General features: G+C 45.7%; 1 protein-coding gene across 3 annotated transcripts in view; it reads right to left on the reverse strand.

Moving 5' to 3' along the window:
• Nucleotides 1-195: 195 nt before the first annotated feature.
• The window catches only part of DAP3 (death associated protein 3), a 41,244-nt gene continuing 20,657 nt past the window's right edge, over nt 196-20,782 (reverse strand). For 2 of the 3 annotated variants that reach the window (XM_055323911.1, XM_055323912.1), the window contains 11 exons: nt 19,471-19,581; nt 17,692-17,793; nt 15,222-15,330; nt 15,002-15,094; nt 13,407-13,537; nt 12,453-12,533; nt 12,007-12,165; nt 11,397-11,456; nt 10,735-10,824; nt 8,004-8,121; nt 196-7,449 (listed from right to left, as the gene is read on the reverse strand). In XM_055323911.1, the coding sequence (XP_055179886.1) occupies nt 7,241-7,449; nt 8,004-8,121; nt 10,735-10,824; nt 11,397-11,456; nt 12,007-12,165; nt 12,453-12,533; nt 13,407-13,537; nt 15,002-15,094; nt 15,222-15,330; nt 17,692-17,793; nt 19,471-19,581 (1,263 nt within the window). In that variant the 3' untranslated portion in view covers nt 196-7,240. The remainder of the gene's footprint in view (nt 7,450-8,003; nt 8,122-10,734; nt 10,825-11,396; nt 11,457-12,006; nt 12,166-12,452; nt 12,534-13,406; nt 13,538-15,001; nt 15,095-15,221; nt 15,331-17,691; nt 17,794-19,470; nt 19,582-20,782) is intronic. The other variant, XM_055323914.1, reaches the window with a different exon arrangement.

The following is a 20,782-nucleotide window of genomic DNA, read 5'->3' on the forward strand; positions in this document are numbered from 1 at the left end:
CTCCGCCGACAAAGCCTCCGCTGATGGGGGGCCGGGGTCGCTTCGGCGTGCTTCCCCGAGCCTTCCCGTGCTCCTGCACCTGCGCCCACGTCCCTGGGGCGTGCACCTGGAGTGGGCGGGGTGGGGGACGGGTCCGGGAGCACCTGCGCTCGCCTCCCCGGGGTGAGCGCCTGGCGTGGACGGGGGTCGAGGGAAGGCTGTGCTGTGACTGGGTAAATACCACCAAACTGTCCCTTTAAACTCACTACCGGTGTAAACCACCACCAGCGTAGGGGAGTTTCAGTTGATGCACCGTAACCTTTAGAAATTGCCTTAGTCACTGGTGTTAATTACTAACGAGGTTGAGAGCACCTTTTCATAAGTTTATGAGCCACTTGGATATCCTTTTATGGGTTTTTGTGTGTGTGTGTTTTAAAGATTTTATTCATGAGACACACACACACAGAAGCAGAAACATAGGCAGGGGGAGAAGCAGGCTCCATGCAGGGAGCCCAATGTGGGATTAGATCCCAGAACCCCGGGATCACACCCTGAGCCAAAGGAAGACGCTCAACCGCTGAGCCACCCAGGTGTCCCAAGGATATCCTTTTTTGAAGTGCATGTTTGAGTCCCCTGGCCATGTGTCTTTCGGGTTGTCTCCTTGATTTGTAGGAGTAAGTTATTCAGGATATACAACCTTTGTTGATTATGTGTTGAAAATACCTACTCTCACTCTGGTTGCTTTTTCCCTTCCTTAAAGGGAGTTTTTAGAACAGAATTTTGTCTATTTTTTTTATTTTTTTTAAAGATCTTATTTATTTATTCATGAGAGACAGAGAGGCAGAGACACCGGCAAAGGGAGAAGCAGGCTCCCTGCAGGGAACCCAATGTGGAATTCGGTCCAGAACCCCAGGATCATAACCTGAGCAGAAGGCAGAAGCTCAGCCACTGAGCCACCCAGGCGTCCCTATTTTGTCTTTTTAAATACAGTCACGTTTATGGACCTTTTCAAATATTACTAATGCTGTTTACGTTATGTTCTGGGCTCTTGATCCTTTTCTGTTGGTCCGTTACAGTTTCACAGGATGTTTAAACACCATGTTTTAAAAAGTGTCTTAGAGTCCCAAGGAGACTTAAAAAAGGGGGAAGGTGGGACCCCTGGGTGGCGCAGTGGTTTGGCGCCTGCCTTTGGCCCAGGGCGTGATCCTGGAGACCCGGGATCGAATCCCACGTCGGGCTCCCGGTGCATGGAGCCTGCTTCTCCCTCTGCCTATGTCTCTGCCTGTCTCTCTCTCTCTCTCTCTGTGTGTGACTATCACAAATAAATAAAAATTAAAAAAAAAGGAGGGGGAAGGTGTTAGAGGTGACGGAAGAATAGCAGCTAATAAACGTAGAAGGAATGATAGAATTTATTTTTTCAAAAGATTTTAATTATTCATGACAGAGAGAGGCAGAGACACAGGCAGAGGGAGAAGCAGGTTCCCTTCCAGGAGCCCAATGTGGGACTGGATTCCAGGACTCCAGGATCACACCCTGGGCTGAAGGTAGATGCCCAACCACCGAGCCACCCAGGTGTCTCGGGAAGGCCAGAATTTAGATTGCAGCCATCAATTAAAGAATTAATTTAGATGGCCATCATCAGTGGACGTTAAAACCTTTGGGTGATAATTTATCAAAAAATGGGATGGTTTCAGGATTTCAAAGTAACGCTTTATTTGTTAAGTACATTGAGAAAAGGTACGTTTACAATGATGGATGCCAGAATTAACCAAGTGATCCAATTTAGCATCACCATGAATGAAACAAACCACAATGATGTCAAGTGTAGTAGATAGAAAGCATCAACTGTCTGCTGTGCTTGTCAAAAGTATTTAACCTGTATCTGAAGGGAACAATTCAACAAATCCATAATGTGGGATAACTGAAATAACTGGCCTGGCATTTTAAAAAATGTCAAATAACAGAAAAACCAGAGGGTCTACTGAAACTAACAGGACACTAAAGAGATTTCAGTGTAAATGTGTTGTATAGACTTTGGTTGAATGTGGATTAGTGTGGAGGTGCGGTGGGACAGCCACGAAGAAGTTAGGATAACTGGAAAACTTGAAAAATAGAGCACGTTAAAAAAAAAATAGAGCATGGGACACCTGGGTGGCTCAGCGGTTGACCATCTGCCTTTAGCTTGGGGCGTGATCCTGGAGTCCCGGGATGGAGTCCTGAGTCAGGCTCCCTGCATGGAGCCTGCTTCTCCCTCTGCCTGTGTCTCTGCCTGTGTCTCTTGTGAATAAATAAAATCGTAAAAAACAAACAAACAAAAAACCCAAAAAAACAAAAAACCCCACCATATTAGAGAACGTTATACTGACGGGTTACTTTGGTATGTTAGTGATATGCTGGGTATGTAAAATATTGTATTCCTAGGAGAAATGTGATAAAAGAATTGTCTGCAATTTACTTTCAAATGGTGACATAAATCTGTAGAAAGCTAAAGCTAGTGTGACAAAATTTAACAATTGAGTGAAGGTTATATGGGATTCCTTTGTACTGTTTTCTGCATTCCTGTAGGTTTGACAGTTTCCAAAATAGTGTAAAAGGTGAGAGACACGTCTATTCTGGGCTCTTTTATGTCCACATATAATTTAGAATTAGTTTGTCAAGTTGCAAAGAAAAATTTAAAAATCTCTAGGTATCGTGATTGGGAAAGCATTGCATCTCTGTAGATCGGTTTGGGGAGAACTGACACCTTTATGGTAGTAACTTTTCTAGTTTTTTTTTTTTTTCTAGTTTCTGTCCTACCATTTATTGAGATCTTTTTCTCCAATAGTTTATAGTTTTATCTATAAACATCATACACATATCTTGTTACATTATGTTTTTTATAGTTTTGTTGCTATTGTAAGTGAAATCTTTAAAATTTTTATTTTCTATTGTTATGGAGAAATGCAGCTGATGTGTAGACTGACATATCCAGTGACACTGCTATGCTCACATAGTACTTTTAATAATTTATCTGTAGACTCTTGGATTTCTACACCAGCATTTCCACAAATAATAATGTATTTGTCCCTCTCCAAAGCTTTTTTTTTTTTTTATAAAGATGTTTATTTATTCATGAGAGACACAGAGAGAGGCAGAGACACAGGCAGAGGGAGAAGCAGGCTCCCTTTGGGACTCGATCCCAGGACCCCGGGATCATGCCCTGAGCTGAAGGCAGATGCTCAACCACTGAGCCACCCAGGTCTCCCACCTTTATCATTTTTTTAAAAAAAGATTTATTTACTTATTCATGAGAGACACAGAGAGAAACAGGCAGAGACACAGGCAGAGAGAAGCAGGCTCCATGCAGGGAGCCCGACGTGGGACTCGATCCCAAGTCTCCAGGATCACATCCTGGGCTGAAGGCAGCGCTAAACCGCTAAGCCACCTGAGCTGCCCCCCACCTTTATCATTTCTGATGTTGCTCATTTCAAAAGTAAAAAGTTATTTTTACTTTTTTTTTAAATATTCTCACCAGAGTTTTTTAAAAATCAACTTTAATAGTATTTTAAAATATATTTATTTGAGGTAGAGAGCATGAGTGGTAAGAAAGGCAGAGGGAGAAGCAGATTCCCTGCTGAGGAGCCCGATGCAGGACTTGGTCCCAGGACCCCAGGATTATGACCTGAGCTGAAGGCAGATGCTTCACCAATGGGGCCACTCAGGTACCCCCAATTTTATTTTTTTTTAAAAAGCTTTTATTTATTCATGAGAGATAAACAGAGAGAGGCAAAGACACAGGCAGAGGGAGAAGCAAGCTCCCCACAAGGAGCCCAATGTGGGACTGGATCCAGGACCCTAGGATCACACCCTGGCCAAAGGCAGACATTCACAACCACTGAGCCACCCAGGTGCCCCTACCCCCAATTTTAATAGTATTTTTAGAGAACCAAATTTTTGGTTTTGAGTTTAGTATTTTCATAATCATTTAGTTTGAATTACTTTCTCATTTCCATTCTGATTTTCTTCTCAGAAGAGTATTTCGTGATATCCAAACATAAGGGATTTTCTGTGCATGTATTTGGAATTGAGTTTTGGCTTAAATTACAGTGGGGTCAGAGAATACCATTCATGATTTAAGCTCTTTGAAATTTGGTGACATGGCCCACCCAGTGAGAGTCAAGTTTTGAATATCTATTCAGGTAGGGATAGGTGTGCTTTAGAAGAATGTATATTCAGAAGTGTTTTGGTTTAATTAAAAAAAATCCTTTCATTGACAAGTTTGTTAATTATGCTACTAGAATATCTGTTCTGATTGGCTGTCATCTATGAGTTACTAAAGTATATTCCTACCACCATGGTTTATTTTTCCTTATATTTTGTCAGTTTCCATTTTCTTAGGTTATGTTATTAGGGCATACTACTTTGTAATAGTTTTATCTTTCTGATGAACCTTCTACCATTTTAAAATATCCCTCTTCTCTCTAAAAATGCTGGGTTTTTTAAAAGGATTTTATTTATTCATGAGAGAGAGAGAGAGAGAGAGAGAGAGAGACAGAGAAGCAGGCTCCCCTGGGACTCAGTCCCAGGACCCCAGGACCACGACCTGGACCAAAGGCAGAAGCTCAACCTCTGAGCCACCCAGGCGCCCCAAAATGCTGTTTTATCTTATTGTCTACTTTTCTTGGTAATAATACAGATGAATCAGCTTTCCTTTGGTGTTTGAATAGTATATATTTTTTGACTTTTTACTTGCAAGTTTGGATTTGTGTCTTGAAGACTGCATACACCAGCAGCAAACACCAGAGTGGCATCACCCATGCAAGTGCCTCATCAGGGAAATAAATGCCTGAGTGAGGGACCTGGAGAGGAGCCCAATGGGCCCTCGGGAGCTGTGAGAGCCCAGTGAGGGTGTGACTTGCAAATGAAGGGAAGGAACAAGTCGGACACAGTTTTACATAGAGTTGTGCATTCATTTACCAAAGTTCAGTCTGAAAACATTTTCATCATCTTCCAGAATCCTCCAATGATTACAGCTGAACCCCATTCCCCCCAACACCAGGCAGCCATTCACCATTTCTTCCTGTATGGATTTGCACTTTCTGGACATAATCCTCCCACATGTGGTCTTTTGTGTGGGAGTCTCTCAGTTCCGTGTCAGAGGCTCCCCGTGTGGTAGCAGTTACTAATACGTGCTCTGTTCTGGTTACCTGCTTACAAATAATGGGTATTTGGGTTATTCCCATCATTGAGCAGTCATGAATCATGTTGCTGTGCCTCATGCTGCTTGAATACACATCTTTGCATGGACACATTTTCATTTCTCCAGGGTAAACACCTGGGGGTTGAGTTGCTTATGTGCTAACTCCATGTTTAACATTTTTAGGAACTGCCAGATTGTTTTCTAAAGTGGAAGCATGTTAGAAAATTTGTATTTCCATTGTATATTTATACTGGCGAGGTGTGATGGTTCCTGTATCTCAGAGCCTCCCTGTGTAATTTCAGCCGTCTTGGTGGGTGTGCCCTGGCCATTCAATGATCTGGATTCGCATTTTCCTGTCGCTAGTGATGCAGAACAACTTCTCATAAGCTTGTCCGGGATGTCCAAATTATTTACCAAGTTTTAAACTGTGTTTTCTTATTAATGAGTAATAGTCCTTTATATATTCTGATATATACATGAATTTGCAGATATTTTCCCCCAGCCTGTAGCTTTTTTTTTTTTTTTTAAAGATTTTATTTATTTGAGAGAAAGAGCATGCACAAGCAGGGGGAAGGGCAAAGGGAGAAGCAGACTCCCTGCCCCTGGGTGGCTCAGTCGGTGAAGTGTCTGCCTTTGGTTCAGGTCATAATCTCAGGGTCCTAGGGGGAACCCCAAGTTGGGCTCCCTGCTCAGGAGGGTCTCCTTCTCCCTCTGCCCCTCCCCCTGCTCATGCTCTTTCTCTCTCTCTCTTGAAGAAAAGCTTTTAAAAAAATTTAAAAATGCCTATTTTTTATGTGGACTATACTAGGACTTTTATCCCTAGAACTAGTAACAGAAGTTGCTTCTAGGAGAGGAGGAAAAGAAAGGAGGCTGGTTTCCATGACATGTTTTTCTGTGGTTTGGATGCAGCAGAAACAGGAATAAAGGCAAATGGAATCCACTGAATGACTTGGGCTGGAGGTCGACTCAAGTGGGTGGTCCTGTGAAACAAGACAAGGGGGCAGGAGGGATGTAGGTAGAGAGCAGTGAGGATGGAGGGGACGAGGGGCTTTGACTCCCACGGAGATGAACCTGAGGCCCTGGCCATCCACTGAGGGAGGCATGTGAGTCGGGTGGCAGGTGGCACAGGATGGGGTAAGGGCATCAGGCCTCCCAGGGCTGGGGGCTGGGGGAACAGGCTTTGTAGAGCAGGGTTCAGGACCCAGGCCAGTAGACCTGACAAAGGACTGGGTCTGGGAGAAGGTCGGGTTCAGAGATGGAGCCCTCAAGGATGGTGAGGTGTGGGGGAAGCTAGGTCTCTGGTCAAAATTCTGACCCCATCCAGATGGTCTCCCTTGTGGCCAGTGTTCAGAGAAAGTGTTAGAAAGTCAAGTCCTAATGGTCATGACTACTTAGTACCGCCCATGTGTGAGGCACTTTCCACACGGTGATTCAGTGCTCACGATATGCCCCTGAAGTTTGGCGTCATTACTGTTAGGACAGGTGGAACCAGCAGGACACGGGCCCTGTGACGGTTTGGATGAGGCAGCAGGGCTTGAACTTGGCTGTCCTGACGTGAGTGGGGCAGAGGATTCAACTCCCTGAAACTGCTGGGAGTCATTATTTTCCCAAATCTCCCAAAGCTGGCACACATATCTGTGTGAGGGAGAGGCCTCTGCCTCCTGTGGGTGTGTAGCAGGCGTGTGGGGCCAAGTCCTTGGGCCTGGCGGGAAGGGGCAAGGCCTAGGCAGCATGGAGAGGCCATCGGCGGGTGTGTCCGGGTGCCAGAGGGGGAACTGAAGGGGTGAATGTCAGTCTCCTCACCTGAATAAAGTCTAGAACTAGTGGAAGTTTCTGCAGAATCTGGTCTCTTCACACCCCTTACAGAACGTCAGAGAAATTCAATTTGGCCAACTGAAGCCTCTTTCCATTTTATAAGCCTGATACAACACTTTTAAGAAAGATAATTTATTTTAGGGAAAAATCCATAATTACCTAACATGAAAAACCCCAGCTAATGAACTAGTTTTAGGAACAGGAGGGCATCTCCTGGCTGCTCTGGTCACTCTTCAGTGAAGGCTGGGAGCAGATGTGCACAGTGACCTAAAGGTAGGCGCAGAGCCGCTCCAGCTGCCCGGGGTTGGCGTCACTCAGGAACAGCAGCTCTTTCTTCCCTTCCTCCGTATGAGCTGGTGGGCAGGGGGAGGGAGGGGGAAGGACAGCTGGCAGTGCTCTCTGCAGCATGGTGTCACCCAGAAACGTCTGTGTGGAGGCTCCGTGATCCAGATCATGTTGGAATGCAATGACCACTCCTAAGAGACCTCACTTTTGTTGTCTCCGAAAACTATTATTTTTCCTGTCTTTATTCCTCTAGTCTGGCATCTCTGTCTCCCACTGTTCCAAAGAACATCTTCTGGACTTTTGGACTTTGTCAAATGCCAGCTCCCTGAGAAATCTCTGCATTGTGCCTCCCAAACCTCCAAATGCTACAGCTGCTTTATACTCTCCCCTCTATTCTTGGAATAACCTCCTCGTTGGCAGCCAGTCCTCTCTTACCCTGCAACAGAACCACCTTCTTGCCTCCTCCACCCGCCCAGAGCTGAGGCTGCTCTGCTGCTGGCAAGCTGCCCACACACAGCTGGGTAGTAGCACGAGCATCTTACTCTAGACCAACTAGTGAGATCTTGGGAAGAGAAGTATGTGCTGTTGTGTAAATTAAACCTTGACCACCCCACCCCCTGCCTTTCCTACTGTCTAATTGGCCAGAGAGGCGGCCAGATAAAGGGAGAAGACAAACACGAATTGTAGGCTGTTGCTGTGGAAAGGAGAGCACAAAGCCCTGACAGGGAAAAATTTTATAACCCACCTTTCTCATGTTGAAGCCACTTGTTCTCCAAATAATACTGGATACAACTTTCAAACTCCTTTGGGTTATAGTTGGAGACCAGGATGGGAATAAAGGGATCCAGGGCATCAAATCCTTCCTGGAGAAGGAAGAGTAGCCACTTAGTACGGAGTCAGCAGAGAGAGAGACTGGACATAAATGCTTGCAGGGAAGGTCCTGCTTTCCTTCTCTGCTTCTCACTGGGGCTCTGCATAGGGCAGCTGGCTGCTGTCGTTCATGGCCATGCATCTGCATTTGTAAAAGACACCATCCTGCTGGGGGCCACCACCTGTCTGAGTGTGTCTCTATGTATATAATTTATTTTATTTAAAAAAATTTTTTTTACAGGTCTGACTTTATTTAGTAGCCAACAACCACTTAAGATACTTTGATAAACTCAAAAACTAGAAAATTAACAAGGGTGGGGATAAAGATCCACTAAATATGGAATGAAGACTGAAACAAATGAATCAAAGTGTATTTCAAATTTCAAATAACACCTAAGGAGGGAAGCCAGCCTGAGTTCACTTCTGAACAGGGCCCCTGGACAAAGAAAGACCCTGTCCAGGAGGACAAAAAGCACACTAAGCAAATACTGAGCCCCAGTCTGCAGTGTCCTATTCACAAAGTGTTGTCAGCCATGGAAGTGCTGTCATTGCGAGCTTGGGCCGCGCCAGCAGGGAGACACCACGCAGGTGGTGACTGGTGGAGACCCAGGAGGAGGCGGAAGGTGAGGCTGCGACGCTGGCTGGTATCGATGTGAGCTCACCGGTTTTCCACAAAGACAAAGAAACGGACAGAGGTGTGTGGGTGTGTACATGGAGACACATACATGTGAACATGGCACATACCCATGTATGTGTGCAGCATGACTAGGATGGGTACCTATTGGGATCCCTGGGTGGCGCAGCGGTTTGGCGCCTGCCTTTGGCCCAGGGCGCGATCCTGGAGACCCGGGATTGAATCCCACATCGGGCTCCCGGTGCATGGGGCCTGCTTCTCCCTCTGCCTATGTCTCTGCGTCTCTCTCTCTTTGTGACTATAATTAATTAATTAATAAACAAACAAACAAACAAATAAAATAATAGGATGGGTACCTATTGTCAGACTCAAAGGCCTAGAAGTGATACTCCAGCAGCATAAATATACTGAACACTCACGTCTTGGGATCTAAAAGCCAGCCCATGCTTAAGAGTTGGGGGATTTGGTTCTACCTCTTGAAGAGCATATTTTAAACTTTTTTTTTTTTTTTTTAAGTAGGCTCCACACCCAATGTGGACCTTGAACTCATGACCCTGAGATCAAGAGTCACACACTCTACTGACTGAGCTGGCCAGGCGCTCCCCAGGCCTTGGATCTGAATACTCTTCTCTACAATGAACTGGGGCTGCTTGGAGGAGTGGTTGATTCTAGGACAGCACATGGAAAGGATAAGACGAGTGTGGAACATATATATTCCTTCCCCAAAAGTAAAGTAGGGCCTCAAGAATGATGGGGGCATATGAAAAGGATACAGAAGCCAGTTTGAAGGGGCATCTGCTGGCCAAATCTGGGATAATTTAAGCACCAAAATAATGATAGCAAAAGTTTAGAACTAATTAAAGAGGAGTCTACATGTCCATACTGAAACAAATGTGTCAGGGGAAAATAAGTTCTTGCCAGAAATCCAGCTGACACATGTAGAAGACATGAAGGAGCTAGAAGATACCATTTTGCAAGTATCACACCTGAGTTTAGGGAAGAATCACAAGTGGATGCTCAAACCAGAAGGTAAAGTGTGAGGAATAATGGGACAGTGACACAACCTCAAAGCCTATCTCCATGAGGAGCTTATTCATTACAGAAGGCAGACTGTCAGTCTCCTGAGGAGAAACCAGATGGATGGCACCTGGAACCAAGTGTCCGAAGTTCATTCTAGCAGCTGCCAGGAGAGATGGGTTTCAGAGGTGCCTCAAGGACACACAGCATCACATCTAACATCACGTGCTCAGGAGAAAACACTCACAAAGCCACCTATGACTGGCACGTACTCTTCCAATACAGAAATATTAAGGTTGTAAAGACAAAGACTGAGGTGCTGTCCCAGACTGAAGGAGACTGAAGAATCAGGACAGTCGACTGTGACACTCAATCCGGGACTTTCTGTCTTTGGGAAGGGTATTGGGACAGCTGCCAAGATCGCAGTAAGTCCTAAAGATGAGCTAACAGAATTATACCAATGCTAGTTTCCTGATAATTATGCTGTGGTTGTATATTTAGGATATCTCTGATTAAGGAAATACATGTTATTTAGAAATAGGCATCATGTCTCCGATTACTGTTACATAATTCAGGGGAAAAAGTAGATGCAGAAGAATAAAGCCAATATGGAAAAGTGTTAACACTTTAGGAATCTGGGTGAAGTCATACAGGAATACGATTTTTCTTCAAGCCTGTAATTTCATTAAAAACAAAACAAAACATGGGATCCCTGGGTGGCGCAGCGGTTTGGCGCCTGCCTTTGGCCCAGGGTGCGATCCTGGAGACCCGGGATCGAATCCCACATCGGGCTTCTGGTGCATGGAACCTGCTTCTCCCTCTGCCTGTGTCTCTGCCTCTCTCTCTCTGTGACTATCATAAATAAATAAAAATTAAAAAAATTAAAAAACAAAACAAAACAAAACCCTCTTCAGACAGAGTGACTAAGGGGAACCAGATTTTCTGATGATCGTACCTTTCCCAGCAGCTCCTGGGGCAGATAGGCCCTCCTTGGCTTAAAGAGAGACCCAGTCTGGCTAAGCGTCAACACAATGGCGCCTCCGTGCTGAAAGAGAGGACACAGGCCAAATGAGGAAAGAGTGGAGAAGATTAAAAAATGCTTTTAATCATCTGTAGATTTTTAGTACAGGTAAATGGCAACTGAACAGGTTCTTAGTTCTGCATTTGGCTCTGGACCACAAACTGCTACATGATCTCAACGTTTATCAAAATCTTTTCCAAAGTTAAGACATAAAAACACTCTGAACAACTGCCAAGTAAAATTGTGCCAATATTTAAATACAATGAGTTTTTCCCCAATCAGGTGGAAAGATTAAGAGACCAAATGCACAGACTTAAATATTTTATTTATTTATTGGCAGGGGGAGTGAAAGCAGGGGGAGGGGCAGAGGGAGAGAGCAGACTCCTCGCTGAGCAGGGAGCCCAATGTGGGGCTCGATCCCAGGACCTTGAGATCATGACCTGAGCTGAAGGCAGGCGCTTCACCAACTGAGTCCCCCCAGGCGCCCCTAAATACATAGACTTTAACTTCTAGCAGTTATGGGAATTAGAAGAGACAGAAGAGCTTTCTTCCCTAAACTCAGAGACTGACGAGTAGTGAGCATCCTGTGTACTCACCCAGTCATTTCTCACCATCTTCCTCAGGCTGCACACGAGCGCCAGCTCCTCAGGGGCTATCTGCACGCCGCCAGTGTGAGGACAGGGGATAGATGTTAGGACGAGCTCCCCCAGGACGCTCTCCTGGCACCAACTAGAACGTTCTCAGCGGTTCCATAAACCCAGCAACCAATGGCATAGCCTCTGAGAGGAAGGGGCTGCCAGCCCTGGACCCCTCTGCCCTCCACCCAGTTTCTGATGAAAACCAGTCACCGAGGGAGAACACCCCCAACCCGATGCTGCTGTCTTCTGCTCAGAGGTAGGTGGCTTGGGTGCCACAATACAGAAAACAGTCACCTAGCCCCATTCTGAAAATAGAGGGGCAAGAGAAATGGACAAACACAGGTTTTGCTGTGGGGGTTGGTATCCAAATCCCTGCCTTGGTTTTCATGGTATTGGGGGAGGGGGGCTTCCGCACCCCCCTCGGCCCCAGGTGCCATCTTCACCCTCCATCTCAATCCACATACTCCCAAGGCAAGAAAATCTAGCGCATGGGCTATGAGGCTATGTCCAGCCGCCACACACACCGGTGCTAGAGGTCAGAGTGACAAGACAAACTGGGTTTTCCTACCAGGCTCTTATCTTCCCTCTTCAGCGAGGTCCTTCCCCAGAGAGCATTGACTCCGTCCACCGCCACCAACAGACGGAACGCACCCAAACAACTCTGATTCTTGAGCTCCTTGAGGACAATCCCAACTGCATCTGTGGCATTCCTCACCCGCGTCAGGCCCTGCAGGGAAGAGAGGCAGAGGCCTGCAGCCCAGAAGAGGCCTCTGGAATGAGGGTCCACATCCAGAGACTTTTTTTTTTAAAGACTGTTTGTTTGTTTGTTTATTTATTTATTTATGAGAGAGAGAGAGAGAAAGAGAGGCAGAGACACAGGCAGAGGGAGAAGCAGGCTCCATGCAGGGAGCCCGACGTGGGACTCGATCCTGGGACCCGAGGATCACGCCCTGAGCCGAAGGTGGTGCTAAACCGCTAAGCCACCCAGGGATCCCCTAGGGACTTTTTTTATACCTGTTCAACCACTGCTCCCAGAGGACTGCCTTTCTCAGTGCTTTCTCGCTTATTCCAGACGTACTTCTCTTGAATTTTTATCTAAAAACAAAATAAAAACAACAAAAAAAGCTATTTAGCCTAAAGATGATCCCAACTAAGAAGGTAGGAAGGTAAGGTTGTTAGGAGTCCGTTTGAGTTGATTTTTCCAGCTGTGTAAGAGCCTCCAGAATAAAAGTGAATGCCTCCCAGCCTTTCTCTGCCTGGGGCTCAAGAACAAAGCCGGTGAGGCTGAAAACAAAGGTCTGGGATGAGGCTGTGGCAACCACATTCATAACCAGCTCTCCGAGATGACTTGGATTTATATCCAGAGTTGAAAACTTCTGGCCTAGAGATTGTATCCAAGAATCACCAGAGCAAAGAATAATTCTGCCAATACATGTCTAGTTCCATGGAAGACCTTATCTCGGGATCCCTGGGTGGCGCAGCGGTTTGGCGCCTGCCTTTGACCCAGGGCGCGATCCTGGAGACCCAGGATCGAATCCCACGTCGGGCTCCCAGTGCGTGGAGCCTGCTTCTCCCTCTGCCTGTGTCTCTGCCTCTCTCTCTCTCTCTCTCTGTGTGACTATCATAAATAAATAAAAATTTATTAAAAAAAAAAAAAAAAAAAAAAAAGGAAGACCTTATCTGGCGAAGATTACACAGCTGAAAATATGCCTCAGAGGATGTGAGTCTGTTGCTGCGGAAAAGTCAGTGAATCCATCTGCACTGCACTTTGCTCCTCAGAAAATTCCCAGGGATGGCTTATACCACTGCTGTATTTCACACAGATAAGCATAAAATGTACGAGAGGAACATGGCACAGTGACCCCAACTATGATATTAGTTCTCTACAGTCAACTGTGCTCAAGACACAACAAAGATAAAGTCTATTTAAGAGACTGTCCAGCATCGAACTTCTGGGAGTCTAGTCACCTGACTCAAGAAACGCTCATTTGCAGTTTTGAAATTCTTCAGCCATATCGAAGCCTCTACAGGTTGATCAAAGCGCTGCTTGTTGTAGGAAGACTGCAGGAGACCTCGACAATTTTTCACCCAAAGATGAGCTAAAAAAAACAAACAAGGATACAAACCAGGCAGGAACTGACTGTATTCAACTCAAAATACTCTCTGCTTCTTTACGTTACAGGAGATGACTCTTGAACAGCAAGGTGCGAGGGACACTGGCCCCCCTGCCATGCACTTGAAAATCTGCATCGGGTGCCTGGGTGGCTCAGCAGTTGAGTATCTGCCTTCGGCTCAGGTCATGATCCTGGGGTCCTGGGATTGAGTCCCACATCAGGGTCCCCCTGGGGAGCCTGCTTCTCTCTTTGCCTGTGTCTTTGCCCCTCTCTCTGTCTCTCTCATGAATAAATAAAATCTTAAAAAAAAAATTGCATCTAACTTCGGACTCCCCAAAACTGAACTACTACTAGCCTGTAACTGACCAGAAGAAGCCTTACTGATAACAGAGTCGATGAAGAAAGATTTTGAATGCTGTACGTATTTTATACACTGTATTCTTAGTCAAGCAAGTCAGTGTAAAGACAATGTGACTCAGAAGATCCTAAGGATGAGAAGATATATTTACAGCCCATGATGTATTGAAAGACTTCTGTGTGTAAGAGGACCAGCAAGTTGGAAATCATGCTGTTCAAGAGCGAACTATGTATTTCTTAAAGACCTCTTAACTTCGGAGGTTTACATTTCTGTCTGGTCCATCTGAGATTACACGATTGCAATTACTACTCAAGCGGGTTAAAGGTCACTTTAGCTTCCTGGCAGTTGTTGTTTTTTTCCTGGCAGTTTTTAAAGAGAGAAAACCCTCACCGGATGTGCGCAATGCCCAACACAACGGAGAGGGCTGCACGTGAAGTATGAGAGTTTAAGTTTTCAAGATCCATGCTGATGGCTCTAGGATGCTAACAAATAGCCCCACGTGCCCCCCCTAACCCCAGGGACTCAAAACTGCTGACCGTTGGCAGGAGAGCCTGTGGTGACCTCTAAGGCAGGAGTTCATGCTCTTGGGTGTCACATCCAAGTGAGGACTACTAGGTCAAAATACTTTTTTTCTTTTTTTGTTAAAGATTTATTTATTTGAGAGAGAGCGAGAGCAAGAGAGCAAGCATGTTCATGTGGGAGGGGTGGGGCAGGGGGAGAGGGAGGGAGAATCTCACACAGATGCCCTACTGAGTGTGGAGCCTGACTTAGGGCTCAATCCCACAACCCTGAGATCATGACCTGAGCTGAAATCAAGAGTAGGACGCTCAGCTGACTGAGAAACCCAGGCACCCCCAAAATACTTCATTCTTATTACCAAAAGGCTCTAGTAAGGTTTTTGCTGCACTTCCTCTTGTTGCACATACACCTGCCTGTGATTACTGTGACATCATGATGAGCCAGCTTAGATTGGCCTGCACCTGGAACAGAAGGCTTCTGAAAAACTGTTGCAACCTAGATGCTGTCACAGCCTGGATGCCAGCATTGTAACAGGGACCTGACCTGACCCAGTGAGGGGAGGGCGTTCTTACCATCTGGAATGTGCAGTATTAGCCAGTCCTGTTTTGCACAGAAATGAACAATGTGGCAAAGACTGAGGGTTTTTCCTGTCCCCTTCTCCCCATCTAGAGCACCCATTGTTAAAGAAAACATCACCAGAAGGGACACCTACACTGTCAACAAATGGCCCCCCTTTCTACTTCCTCTTAACCCTCATTGGCTCCAGACAACTCCGGAGGCAGGAAAGGATACAGAGAACATACCGCACAGCTGGGTGAGCAAAATTGGTGTTTTTCAGGTAATGTAGAAGCTCGAGGGCTGGTTTCCTCACCATCAGACAAGCTTCATTGAATGTCTTCACCTGACAAAACAAGAAGGAGGGCAAGGTGGTGTGTGCAGCACACTGAGCCTAATACCATAACCAGAGCAGCCAAGTGCACTCTTCACCTGTTCACTCAGGAGAGGCTGGGCTGGCAGCTGGTATCCACATAATTCAGCTAAAATTTGAAACACGTTACCCATAGCAAGTAACACAATAGTCACCTTCTGATTATTTCTCTTAAAGAAGCAGTGATATTATGTCAGTCATATAGTCCATAAGCTGAAATCTACATATGATCTATAGCCATCTTGTAACACAGTTATGTATACCACTTAGGATTAACATAAATATTGAAAGAATGTAAAACGTTTAACAAAGTATCTGACACATGGTAAATACTGAATAAATGTTAATTCTTTTAAGTTTATTTTTAGCTAATTCTTGTAAGTATCTGGACTTTTCTCTACAAATACATATATGACAGCTCAGAGCAGGTGTGACCAGGTGCCCCAAAGCCCATGGGCCACTCTGGACACCAGCAACATGCAGATGCCAGAGCACTGACACACAAAGTTCAATCCTTTTTTGTCACCAGGAATAGTCTGGTGGAAAAATCTGGAAATCACTGATACGTGTGACATGAGGATTAAAATAGTGTTGGCATTTTCCTTTTTAAAGATTTATTTACTTGACATTATGTGCAAGCATGAGCAGGGAGAGGGGCAGAGCAAGGGAGGCCCAGCAGACACCCCACTGAGCACAGAACCCAAACTAGGGCCCGAATCCCATGACCCTGAGATCATGACCTTAGCCGAAACTGAGGCGGAGGCTCAGCCACTGAGCCACCCGGGTGCCCTGTTTTTGTTTTTTTTTTTTAAAGATTTTACTTATTTATTCATGAGAGAGAGAGAGAGAGGCAGAGACACAGGCAGAGGGAGAAGCAGGCTCCATGCAGGGAGCCCGATGTGGGACTCAATCCCGGGACTCCAGGATCATGCCCGGGGCCAAAGGCAGGCATTAAACCGCTGAGCCATCCAGGGATCCCCAGTGTTGGTATTTTTCAAAGAAATCCTATCTGTGCAACTCGATTGGGGAAGGACTTGACAGGCAAGTTCAAATTTAATGAAAAGTGAAACCTTCAAAAACCTGATACAGAAATTAAAACAGAAATGCCGTATTAGGAAATATGACCGTACTAAAACACACAAACAATGGGGAGCTGGCCTTCACGTAAATGGAAATTATGGAAAGAATGTATGAGTAATACCCTCCAAAGCCCTGGGGGTCAGGCCAGTCTGAAAGCAACTGGAGCTGGTTACAACACTAAAGCTAGAGGCTGTACTACAAATGTCTTTGGACAGTTTAAGTGCCATCACAGATGACTCCTTCTGGTTGTGTCCTATTTCCAAATATAAGTCCCCCCCCCCCCCGCCCCAGTCCCAAATTTAAGTTTTGATGACAAGGCTATTCATGGGCTAGAATTAACTCCTTCACTGGGGTTTCATCTGATCTTCTGAAATAGAGCACACTCAAGGAATGCTACCCTCTGGCTCCAGAGGCTGAAAATCACCTGCATGGTCAAGTCTGCTATTTTAGTAAGAAGGGACCGTCTTTGAGGCTGACAGCAATTCAGCAGGACTGAGTCCAAAGAACCAATGATGCCAACAGACTGTGCTTTCAGTTAATCATGAATTCTTTCAATGGCTATAAATATTTTATTTTATTTTATTTTTTTATTTATTCGGAGAGAGAGAGAGAGAAAGAGACGCAGAGGGAGAAGCAGGCTCCATGAAGGGAGCCGACATGGGACTTGATCCCGGATCTCCAGGATCACATCCCGGGCTGCAGGCAGCGCTAAACCGCTGTGCTACCGAGGCTGCCCTCTTTCAATGGCTATAAAGCAACCCAAGATTACATGTCTGGGTTGAAGTTGGAGCCACAAAACTACATTTTCTGAAAATCCAGGAGAATGAAAACCAATAATACATCTAATCCAAAAATCACTTCTGTTTGGCTCAGGAACAGATTGTGATTCTCTACACATGCTAATCATTTTCATGATCTTTTGCTAAGGCAAATATTAAATTCATTATAAACAATTATTTGAATGCCAAAGGTTCTAGAAATCTGTCAGGTGGGTAACACAAGGAAAACAGTGGGCTATCATTTATCTAAGAATATTATGCCTGCCCTCGATGGTGCACCACAAATAAAAGCCCACTTAAAGTAACTATAGTAACAGCACTATTCACAAAACAGCTGAACTCATCTGTCTTAGATTTAAATTTCATCTACAGTTTTCTACTCACTGAATCCCACCCTCTGCCAGCAGCCAGTAGCAGCATGTTCTGAGCCCCCTCAACCCCCCCCCCACCTTCAGCCCCCTCCTGCGTGGAGCACCTGCATGATGAAGCGAGGGGGCAGGCCCTGGGGGAACACAGTCTTCAGATCCTGGAGGGGGATGTGGTAGTGTAGAGCGGCATGCTGCTCCCCATGCCTGGCCTGTGAAATGAAAATGCAAACAACTGTAACAGGGCCACAGACAAAGTGGAAAGGGCCTGCTAGACCATGTTAAGGAAAGGTCATCTCTCAGGGCTGGAGAAGAGGTCTTTCATTTCTTATCTCAGACAAAAGATGCTGGATGTACTTGAATCCATGGTGTGTATATAAAGCGCCTGTTGGCTCAGTGATAAAGCCAGTTGCTCAGCAACATAAACCCTGCCTGTGGAGGTGACAGAGACAATCCTTGCCATCTGGATTCTGTGCTGTGCATGGAGATGCTCCAGTCATGTGACAAGAGTGACTGCACACCACTGTTTCCATAGAAACCCCAGAGGAGCTGGTGATAAAGGGACTACAATTCCAAGCAAAGCTGAAAGACACCGCAGTGACTTCACTCATTCGGTTTACTTTGTGCTTTTGAAAGTAGATGAGCGCTAGAGACATAAAGAAAACAACCTCCTGAGCTGGCAGCCTGGGTGAGGAGTTATTGATCCCTTTCCACATGCACAGCACAGGTTAAGGTGGGGAGGCCTGCGGGCGGGGAAGGTGCAAGAAAGTAGAAAAAGCTATTGGCTCCCTCCACATTTACGCACAGATCACATGACGAATGTCATTTAGGAGGGGCCACTTTCGTGCTGGGGTAGGAGAAAAGAAATCATCTGGCCTCAAAGGACGAGAAGCACAAAATGCAACACTGGAAACTGCTGGAATGCTGGCTTCTGCCGACAGACTTCACTTTCAATGCTGTTCTCAATGAATCAGGTTAGTTCCCCCTCCAGACACTAGGAAGTCCACTTAGAAAGGTGGAATGTAGCACCAGACTGGCAAACAGAAAAACTGGGTTCTTTAGCTGCCCTGCCATGTGATCCTGGGTAAGTAAATGTCTTTAGGATTCTCCATACCCGGGCTGGTTGACTATGGCTGGCTACCCATTCTTGTAAATAAGCTTTTATCTATTTATTTATTCTTCTTTTTTTAAAGATTTTATTTATTTATTTATGAGAGACACACACAGAGAGAGGCAGAGGCACAGGCAGAGGGAGAAGCAGGATCCATGCAGGGAGCCCGACATGGGACTCCATCCCAGGTCTCCAGGATCACGCCCTGGGCTCAAGGTGGTGCTAAACCGCTGAGCCACCCGGGCTGCCCCCTATTTATTTTTTTATTTCTTTCTTTTCTTTCTTTCTCTCTCTACTATTATTATTTAAAGCCACTCTACTTGTTTACACAAGGCAGAGCTAAGTAGTTGGGACAGAGACCACTTCAGCTTGTAAGCCTGAAATATTTACTGTCTGGCCTCTAAGGAGAAAAGTCTGCTGACCCAGTAAGATCAGTAACTACTAAATGGAACTTCTCAGGAACAGACTTAAGTATTTACTATGCACCTGTTTCATGCCAGACAAAATCCAGGGCATGAGTGGCCTTCAGTGGCAGGAGTTAAATCCGGTGTGGACTGGCCTGCCTGAGGTTTATGTGAATACAGCCTCAGACAGGGAAGAGGCTAATCTGGCCTCCGGAGTGTTGTCTTGGGTGCACTGTCTGACCACAGGCAGATCTGCTTCACTTTTCTGGGTTTCAATTGTCCCAATATGTAAAATAACAGCACCACAAAGTATAAGAACTGAAATCCATACACAAAGTATAAGAACTGAATCCATACACATGCTAGCAACTCACCGGGTCATCCTCACTAGTACAGGATACAGCTCTGGGTCTCTGGTCATCCAGGTGAGCATCAAGGCTCTGAGGGGCGGGGGACCCCCTGTGCAAAAAACGTCCAGGGTCCAACTATAAAAGAAACCATTTTCATGTTTTGGAATCAGCAGGCTTTTAGTATTAGGATCACTACAAAACTGAGGTTTTAAAGCCCCTCTACAACAGGAAAACTGTCACTAATACACATTTTAGTTTTATGTAAAAGTAATCCTTATTTTTACAATTCTCTACATCCAATCATATTATCCAGACTCTGAATCTGCTGCAGCTTGTGTTGCTCTGGCAGGGCTCTGTCCCACATAGAAGCAAATGCATCTGCTGGAGATGGTCCCGGAGCAGGGCACATCCTCCTATGCTCTTGCCCCCCGTGGTAGACGGCCACTAGGCCAGCGTGCTGCCCCCCGCCCCCTACCATGGCAATCACAGCCACTTCTATTAGGGGACTGGTGCAGTGCTCCCATTTGACAGCTATCATGACACTCCCCACAATAATTTTCTTGCTAGGTGTGTCCTGGAATAAAGACTCTCTGATTAAGGACGTGTGATGAGGGAGTGCAGAAAACCTCCAGCTAAGTGAGATATAGTGCTGGATGGGCAGCTCAGTAAACTGCACAGGGGACTCCTGTGCTGGGTATGGGATTTCAGGTGACAAAGCTGAGAAAATACTACCCGGAGAACCTTGTAAAACTGAGCTGAGGGATGAAAGGCCTTACATAGAAATGAAAAGATGCCAGCATAATACGGCTGGGGAACAAGAATTTACATAATAAAAATAGAAAAGCAGGTGAAGTCAGCACACTGGCCTGGTTATCGGTTATCGTGCGGAGTCTCTGGGACTTATCTTGACAGTGGCAGGGAATCAGCCATGCTTTTTCTTTAAAAATTTTTAAATTTATGGGGTGCCTGGATGGCTCAGTGGCTGAGCGTCTGCCTTTGGCTCAGGTCATGATCCTGGGGTCCTGGGATTGAGTCCTGCATCAGGTTCCCTGCCTGGAGGCTGCTTCTCCCTCTGCCTGTGTCTCAGCCTCTCATGAATAAATAAATAAAATCTTTAAAGATTTATTTATTTTAAGTAATCTCTACAACTCAACATGGAGCTCAAACTCACAACCCCAAGACCAAGAGTCATACACTCTCCCAACTGAGCCAGCCAGGGGTCCCTCGGCCACTCTTTCTGATTAGCCGGAGGTTAAGCATTTTATGAGGGGAGATAAATCTTTTGGACTATGAAAGACGAAGAGTCAAGATTTAGAGGTGAAAATACCAGTTAGAA

Source organism: Nyctereutes procyonoides, unplaced genomic scaffold (genome assembly GCF_905146905.1).
Source record: "Nyctereutes procyonoides isolate TBG_1078 unplaced genomic scaffold, NYPRO_anot_genome, whole genome shotgun sequence".
In the NCBI taxonomy this organism is placed as follows: Eukaryota; Metazoa; Chordata; class Mammalia; order Carnivora; family Canidae; genus Nyctereutes; species Nyctereutes procyonoides.